Source organism: Poromitra crassiceps (genome assembly GCF_964638095.1).
Source record: "Poromitra crassiceps genome assembly, contig: HAP1_SCAFFOLD_2336, whole genome shotgun sequence".
Taxonomy (NCBI): Eukaryota; Metazoa; Chordata; class Actinopteri; order Beryciformes; family Melamphaidae; genus Poromitra; species Poromitra crassiceps.
The window spans coordinates 1-9,000 of NW_028150090.1; the positions used below are offsets into that span (position 1 = coordinate 1).

A 9,000-nucleotide genomic window follows, 5' to 3' on the forward strand; every position below is an offset into this window, starting at 1 on the left:
CGTCCTCCCCGACCTCATCCAGAGTCACCATCTCCCTGGTCTGTCCTTCCTTCTCCTCCTCTCCCGTCTCCACACCTCCACTCCTCTCCCCTGCTGGTTCTCCGGGGGGTCGAGGCTGCGGCTCCTGCCCGGCAAGAGGAGGCACCCGAGGCTGGCTGGCTCGCTTCCCAGCCTCAGCTCTCTCTCTCCTGGAGCTCCGGCTGGCTGTCGCTCGAGACGACACCGGCGGGTCTGTGACCAACGAGGAGGCGGCGTCGAGTAAAGTGGGAGGGGCTACGTCAGCAGCCTGGGGGGCTCCTTCTCTTCCTCGACTTTGGTGCTCTCTTGTTTCCTCTGGTAGATTTTCTCACTGCAGAAAGACGGAGAGGAGCGGTTGAGCGAGAATTTGTAAAATAATATAATACAAGTGATGATGAGTCTGGAAAAATCAAACCAACTCTCACAAAATGATTAACACAAAAGTCAATCAAACTACTAGCTTTTTAATGCACAGTTATGTAATTTAAGTCCATGGTTGACAAAATGATAACACTTTATATCAGGAGCCTCTGGATTTTAGAGAAACTGGATGATGAACGAGGTGATGAAATCACTGTAAGAAGAATATTCCTTGATTGTATCCTTCCCTCTGTGTGTGTGCGTGCGTGCGTGCGTGCGTGCGTGTGTGTGTGTGTGTTACCGAGGGGTCTGTCTGGTTCTCTTCTTGGGTTGGCTTCTGGTCCTGGGTGTCACCAACGCTGGCTTTTCCTCCTCGCTCCTCTTCTCCAACCTCATCGACCGTCACAAAGTTCATCCTCTCCTCTAGAGAGAGAGAGAGGGACAGACAGAAGAACTCACTCACAAACATCATTTCAACCATTCCCCTTTGTCTCAGACTTGGCGCAATAGAATATCTAACTCAGTATATCTAATATTGCAAAACGATTGCTGAATGAAATTCTCCCCCGTCTCTGCTCTTCAAAAACTTTGTAATCTTGTGGTTAACTCTAACCCGAGTGTATAATTCATTAAAGGATAACACTGGTGTGTTTTACTGCATTGCTTACAGCCAAACAAAATCCTATGAGAATAACAAAATCAACAATGCGTGTTCTCTACTCCAGTTCTCTACTCCAGTTAATGTAGTTTCTGACTTCCCAGGTAACGTTTTTTGCATTTAACATGCATTGCCTCCTTTTGTAAGATAAAAACCTTGAAATACAGCTCAGACAGAGTTTCTATTTTTCTAATCGCTAACTGTGACCGCGAAAAGACAGGCTGTTGTAGTTATTACCAAATCAAATTCAAATGGGAACTAATTCTTCATTAAGCCGGGGACTATCTTCAGTGATACAGAACTACTGTCCTGAGATCACAAACGTGTCTCCAACCGACTTAAGTTGTTGGAGGAAAAAGTGGGCTGCTCGGTGCATCGTGGTGATGAGATGTGCTGCCCAGAGAAACCCTGTGGCTCTTTGACGTTTTTTCAAATTTCAATTTTATATACCGTATTATTCAATTAAATTCAAAGCTTTATTGGCATGACCTTACAGTGTTGCCAAAGCACAAAGTACAAGTACTACAAATGGGAACATACGATTATAAACAAAACAGACAATAGAACACAGTACTGTAACTTTAGAGTTCAACAGCAACCAATCACCATCAATAGATGGTATAGATATATTGTATAATGGACAGTCTAAGTAGAACCGTCCGTCCATCCATCTAAACTTCTGAACATCAATAGACCTATACTGTATGGACAGAGTCTTCAGAGGACATACATACACACATACACACACACACACACACATATAAGGCTTGGTGCTTGGACGAATATATCGCCAACCGACGGTCGACTCAGTCCACCGCCGGTTGGATTTTGTGGACGGTTGATGAGACGATGTTTGCCCTTTTATTTTGCTCATTCAATGGTCTCATTTGTAACTACCGTAAATTCCGGACTATAAGGCGCACCGGTGTATAAGCCGCACCTTCAAAGTTGACTATTTTTTTCTTATATAAGCCGCACCGGACTATAAGCCGCGGGTGTTTTAATGGTATTTTTTTTTTTTTTTTACAGTGCACACAGTGTCCGCGGTGTGGTGAAAAGAGGGCAAGAGAGGAAATTAAAACAGAAGTGGATTTATAGTTAGAAAGAGTGCTAAAGAAGAGAGAATTCCGTTTTTTATTTTTTTATTTTAGTTACTCACAGTACTATTGACCAGTCCAACTCAAAAGATATTCGGCAGTTTCACTTTGAGCTCTTGTTCCGCCGCTGTCCATCAATGGTTATGACGAGTCTCGCTGGGTACAGTACGCCAAAGCGATATCCATTGACTTTAACCTTTTCGATGATGCTGTTGTATGTTGCGCGTTTCTGTTGCACCAACGCGGAGAGGTCCTGCCGGACGAAAAAGCGCGTACCCTCCCAGGTGAGGGGCTTCTTCCCCGCAGCCTGGAGGATGAGTTGACGGTCGGGCCAGCGGAGTAGGCAGATGAAGATGGCCCTCGGTGGCAGGCCGGGGTCTGGACGTGGCCGAGGCGCCCGGTGTGCCCTGTCCACCTCTGGTGGTTTCTCGCCTTCCTTCAGGTCCAGGATGTAACACAGGATTTTGCCACGAAAGCGTCCATGTCACCAATCTCAGCTCCCTCTTTTACATTGATCAGGCGAATGTTATTTCTTTTACTCCTGCTGATTAAGTCATCAACCTGCGTGTGCAGGGTTTCGATTTGTTTTTGCATTTTATCCACTTTCGGACTCACTGTGTTGTTTTTGTCCTCCAGTGCGCTGATGCGCTTTTCCGCATTAGAAACTCTGTTCACGCCACGGTTGCCTTATTTTCTTTAGTGAGTGAGTGGATGGACTTCTGCACGTTTTCAAACTTGTTTTCAAGCTGCTCAAACCTCTGAGCGATGTCGGACTTAATCGATAGTGTTTCACGGAGTAAAAGTTTAGCCCAAGCCGTGTATCTCCAGCCTCCAGCAGGTGAGTCATTTCCTCATTCATGGCGGTGATTGCTTCGTCTTTTTCTTTCTGCTTACCTGTGTTGTGTTATGTTATGTTATGTTATGTTGTTAAAAGAGGGCAAGAGAGGAAATTAAAACAGAAGTGGATTTATAGTTAGAAAGAGTGCTAAAAAAGAGAGATTTTTTTTTTTTTTTTGAAAAAATCCATAGATAAGCCGCACCGTTATATAAGCCGCAGGGGCCAAAAAAGGCCAAAAAACGGGAAAAAAGCCGCGGCTTATAGTCCGGAATTTACGGTACATAACCTGTGAAGCACACTTCACAGCGTGGCCAATAGGAAGTGATGTTGAACGAGAGGAGAGATGGAGACAGCAGCCAGCGGGGGAGGGGCCGGGGGACTCTGTGTGTGTGTGTGTGTGTGACTGTGTGTCTCTGGGTCCTCCACTCCAGTAGCACAGCTCAGAACCACAGAAGAAAGCACATGAACAAAGTGACCTATTTAAACAGCACATAGCCTTCAGTGTTCGGTGGCTTGGGGTTTGGGTTGCAGACTTCTATTACACAGATTCCCAACTGGATGCGAACGAACATCAGATTACGTGCGCAAATATATATCGTCAATCGTCAGTTGATGGGCTGGCGGTGGCCGGTTGGAAAATGTTGGCATATCGCCCAACCCTAACATTCTCACACACACACACACACACACACACACACACACACACACACAGCTGAGACATGGCTGCATTGGGCTACATGGATGTGACTTGCTGGCAAAATAAAATCATTGCTGTTGTTATTTTCATGGGACTTGTTGACGGTCAGCAATAGATAGAAAATATAATAGAATTAGAAAACACCAGCCCTGTCCTTTAAGATTCCTCTTTTCAGTTTTCTGCTGCAGATGACTGGAATCGTCTGCAACGGACCTTAAAACTGAACTCATTCATTCCGCTCTCCTCTTTCAAACACTCACTACAATCAATAGTACAAGATCCTTGCACATGAATGTGTGTCTGAATGTGAAAAGGACACACCTGGAAAAGAGAGAAAACAACAATAGTAAAACAAGCACCTGTGTCGTCCTCGCTGCGTTTCCGTTTAGCAGCGTTGGAGGTTTTCTCAGCCTGCTCTGGCTTACTGATGAGAGAGCAGTTTCCTTTGTCATTGAATCTCTGGTGGACGAACCTACAATTCGTGCCCCAAGTACATTTTCCTGCAGGAAAACACCAAAAACATGATATTGAACATGTGTTAATCTGCATAAAGTTGATAAACCAAGCAGAGTTACCTAAGAAGGAGGAGGAGGAGAGGAGGAAAAGGAAGAGGAAGAACCTAGTTCATATTAGGCACAGATATGGAGTGGGGCTAAATATGTGGTTGTGTCAAGAGAGCAGAGCGTCGTGAGGCAGAGAGCAGAGCGTAGTGAGGCAGAGAGCAGAGCGTAGTGAGGCAGAGAGCAGAGCGTCGTGAGGCAGAGAGCAGAGCGTAGTGAGGCAGAGAGCAGAGCGTAGTGAGGCAGAGAGCAGAGCGTAGTGAGGCAGAGAGCAGAGCGTAGTGAGGCAGAGAGCAGAGCGTCGTGAGGCAGAGAGCAGAGCGTTGTGAGGCAGAGAGCAGAGCGTAGTGAGGCAGAGAGCAGAGCGTCGTGAGGCAGAGAGCAGAGCGTAGTGAGGCAGAGAGCAGAGCGTAGTGAGGCAGAGAGCAGAGCGTAGTGAGGCAGAGAGTAGAGCGTAGTGAGGCAGAGAGCAGAGCGTAGTGAGGCAGAGAGCAGAGCGTAGTGAGGCAGAGAGCAGAGCGTAGTGAGGCAGAGAGCAGAGCGTAGTGAGGCAGAGAGCAGAGCGTAGTGAGGCAGAGAGCAGAGCGTCGTGAGGCAGAGAGCAGAGCGTAGTGAGGCAGAGAGCAGAGCGTCGTGAGGCAGAGAGCAGAGCGTAGTGAGGCAGAGAGCAGAGCGTAGTGAGGCAGAGAGCAGAGCGTAGTGAGGCAGAGAGCAGAGCGTCGTGAGGCAGAGAGCAGAGCGTAGTGAGGCAGAGAGCAGAGCGTCATGAGGCAGAGAGCAGAGCGTAGTGAGGCAGAGAGCAGTGAGGCAGAGAGCAGAGCGTAGTGAGGCAGAGCGTAGTGAGGCAGAGAGCAGAGCGTAGTGAGGCAGAGAGCAGAGCGTAGTGAGGCAGAGAGCAGAGCGTCGTGAGGCAGAGAGCAGAGCGTAGTGAGGCAGAGAGCAGAGCGTAGTGAGGCAGAGAGCAGAGCGTAGTGAGGCAGAGAGCTGAGAGCAGAGCGTAGTGAGGCAGAGAGCAGAGCATCGTGAGGCAGAGAGCAGTGAGGCAGAGAGCAGAGCGTAGTGAGGCAGAGAGCAGAGCGTAGTGAGGCAGAGAGCAGAGCGTAGTGAGGCAGAGAGCAGAGCGTCGTGAGGCAGAGAGCAGAGCGTAGTGAGGCAGAGAGCAGAGCGTAGTGAGGCAGAGAGCAGAGCGTAGTGAGGCAGAGAGCAGAGCGTAGTGAGGCAGAGAGCAGAGCGTAGTGAGGCAGAGAGCAGAGCGTCGTGAGGCAGAGAGCAGAGCGTAGTGAGGCAGAGAGCAGAGCGTAGTGAGGCAGAGCAGAGCGTAGTGAGGCAGAGAGCAGAGCGTAGTGAGGCAGAGCGTCGTGAGGCAGAGAGCAGAGCGTAGTGAGGCAGAGAGCAGAGCGTAGTGAGGCAGAGCGTCGTGAGGCAGAGAGCAGAGCGTCGTGAGGCAGAGAGCAGAGCGTCGTGAGGCAGAGCGTCGTGAGGCAGAGAGCAGAGCGTAGTGAGGCAGAGAGCAGAGCGTCGTGAGGCAGAGCGTCGTGAGGCAGAGCGTAGTGAGGCAGAGAGCAGAGCGTAGTGAGGCAGAGAGCAGAGCGTAGTGAGGCAGAGAGCAGAGCGTAGTGAGGCAGAGAGCAGAGCGTAGTGAGGCAGAGAGCAGAGCGTAGTGAGGCAGAGAGCAGAGCGTAGTGAGGCAGAGAGCAGAGCGTAGTGAGGCAGAGAGCAGAGCGTCGTGAGGCAGAGAGCAGAGCGTCGTGAGGCAGAGAGCAGAGCGTCGTGAGGCAGAGCGTCGTGAGGCAGAGAGCAGAGCGTAGTGAGGCAGACACGGCTGAGCTGATGTCTGCTGTCTTGCAGGGTACAAGCAGCCAAGTGGTCTGATGGAGAAAGCCTTTCTACGAGATTGGTACAAACTGCTGTCCCACAACCCAAAACTATATAACAAGCATTTAAGTAGCTATGCAAATCTTAAGATGTTCGCTCAGATCATTCTATTATCTACTGAAATCAGAAATATTTGAGATAACCGTAAACTTAATGACTAACTTAATCAATCTTACTTTGAACCAATTGTGTAGAATGACTCATTGTTTGTGCGAGTGTGTGTGCGAGTGTGTGTGTGTGTGTTTTTTTCGTGTGAGAGTATGTTTGTGGACTCGTCGGTGTAATGTGTGATCCCCTATAGTGTGAAAAGCACGAGGACACAAACACTCGTGATTACAAAACAGCAGGTTGTGTACTGTGAAAGGAACAGCGACTGACAACCATTGGGCGTGTAGTGTGTACAAGTAGAAGTAAAGGAGACATTTTTCTCAATCAGCACACACTCTAGTCTCGAGGCTAAGGGAGAGGAAGCTTAAAGTTGAACTGAACCCGTTCGTCGTGTGCGTCTGAGTCCCTTTCAGACTGAAAACATAATTTGTCTGAGATGACAGGCTGAGAGGCGGGTCATAGTATCATGTCGATGATTTTATTTGACATTCTGGGGGACTGGATTGGGCTTTGGCCAATCCTGGCGTGTTCCGCCTCCAAATCCGAGTGGGATTCAGCGTGTTGTGGCGCTCCCCTCGGGAAGAGCCTTTTGACGGGAGGCTGAGTGGAGCTCAGCGAGCCGCAGGCAGCCAGCTGCCTTCGTGTTGCCGAGTGGAGAGTGCAGCCAGTCGGCCTGGAATCTGCGAGGTGCGACCCCTGACGACCAGGCTCTCGGAGGCGCGCGCCATTATCGCTTTGCTGATGAGGTCATAGGCATTGCGACATCATCAGTGATGTCATAAGAGCACTTCCCATTCAAGCCTGGTGTGTTCTTCTTTTCTTTTAACTTTGTGTGCTTTGTAGGAAGGTGTTTGCATTTAAAGTACCGGTAGTAGTACGATGTGAATAAAGTTGACAAAAAAAAATCCTGCTAGGGATGTAACCGGGATGTAACTGGGATACCTGCAGAGAAATGGTGGAAGAAGCCTGCAAGCATATTTACAAAGTTACAGTTATATACAAACTAGGAGACCTTCAAGCCTCTGGAGGCTACACAAAAGAAGAAAGGTCCAAGGCACTCTTCTGGCATAAAGTAAAAAGCCTTTATTTACTTTAGATGGCTATATCATTTGGAAAGGTTTAAAAACATAGAGCTAATAGAGTTAAAAGAGCTGGGACATAACCCACTGGAGGCTACAGTTTGATTGTGAAGTAATCTGAAGAAAATGTGTACTGGGCCTTGAGAAACGGACATGGCAAACTTGGATTGTACAATTAACCTGCCAAAATTGTATCTGTCAATGTAATCCACATCACAACATCGATATCTTCTTCTTCTTTCGGCTATTCCCGTCAGGGGTCGCCACAGCGGATCATCTGTTTCCATCGGTTTCTGTCCTCTGCATCGTCCTCCGTCACGCCCGCTGCCTGCATGTCCTCTTTCACTGCGTCCATGAACCTCCTCTTGGGCCTTCCCCTCCTCCTCTTTCCTGGCAGCTCCATCTCCAGCATCCTCCTCCCGATGTACCCCACCTCCCTCCTCCGCACATGTCCATACCATCTCAGTCTTGCCTCTCTCACTTTCTGTCCAAACTGCGCGACATGGGCGGTTCCTCGGATGTAATCGTTCTTTATCTTGTCCAGCCTCGTCACTCCCAGAGAGAAGCGTAACATCTTCATCTCTGCCACCTCCAGCTCTGCCACCTGCCTGTTGGTCAGTGCCACCGTCTCTAGACCGTACAGCATGGCTGGTCTCACTACCCTGCTGTAGACCTTTCCCTTCACTCTCGCTGGTACCCTTCTGTCACAGATCACCCCAGTCATCCTTCTCCACCCGCACCACCCCGCCTGCACTCTCTTCTTTACCTCCTTGCCACAGTCCCCACTACTCTGCACGGTTGACCCCAAGTATCTAAACTCCTCCACTTTTGGTACCTCTACTCCCTGCATCTTCACCCCCCCTCCATCTTCCCTCCCGTTCACACACATATACTCTGTCTTACTTCTACTTATTTTCATCCCTCTTCTCTCCAGCGCATGTCTCCACTTCTCTAGATTTTCTTCCACCTGCTCCCTGCCCTACAACATCGATATAATATTGATATATTGCCCAGCACTACTAAAGAGCTTTGTAACCACCTACCTTTCAGGAAGAACCTGCAGTTGTACTTGAACCGTGTTCTGATCTCCCCCTCCTCCAGGTCATCATCCTGCAAACACACAACACATTAGAATAGCCAAATTGAGCCAAATTTGATGAAATTGCATCAACTCAGTCGTTCCTGAGATATCGCGTTAACGGGCAAGAAAATAGCGTTTGTGATGTCACAGTGACCTTGAACTTTGCCCACCAAAATGTCATCAGTTCATCCTTGAGTCCAAGTGGACGTTTGAGGCAAATTTGAAGAAATCTCGTCAAGGTGCTCCTGAGATGTCGCGTTAACGAGCTTGAAAATGGCATTTGTGAGGTCACAGTGACCTTGACCTTTGACCACCAAAATCTAATCAGTTGATCCTTGAGTCCAAGTCGACGTTTGAGCCAAATTGGAAGAAATTCTTTCCAGGCGTTCCTGAGATATCGCATTAACGAACATCGGACCGACGGACAACCCGAAACCATGATGCCTCCGGCCTGGCTATCGCCGGTGGAGGCATAAAAACGACTCAAGAATAACCCATCAGGAGAAGAAAATTCAAGTTTCACTTCATCAAACTTTCACCTCACCTCTGGGTTGAAAGAGACTCCCGATTTGTTCTCCTGGTGGGGTGGGCAGGATGCCGGCATGTTCTCCTCCTCCTCCTCGTCTTCT

General features: G+C 48.8%; 1 protein-coding gene across 1 annotated transcript; it reads right to left on the reverse strand.

Annotated features, from left to right (window-relative positions):
* Positions 1-13: 13 nt before the first annotated feature.
* On the reverse strand, positions 14-8,994 carry LOC310772209 (uncharacterized protein; the record flags this gene model as incomplete). Its single annotated transcript, XM_083664639.1, has 5 exons — positions 8,916-8,994; positions 8,334-8,400; positions 4,028-4,168; positions 680-801; positions 14-124 (listed from the first exon to the last, which is right to left on the reverse strand). Coding segments are annotated over exons 1-5 (501 nt in total), but the record flags the coding sequence as incomplete, so codon positions are not given.
* Between the last annotated feature and the right edge of the window lie 6 nt (positions 8,995-9,000).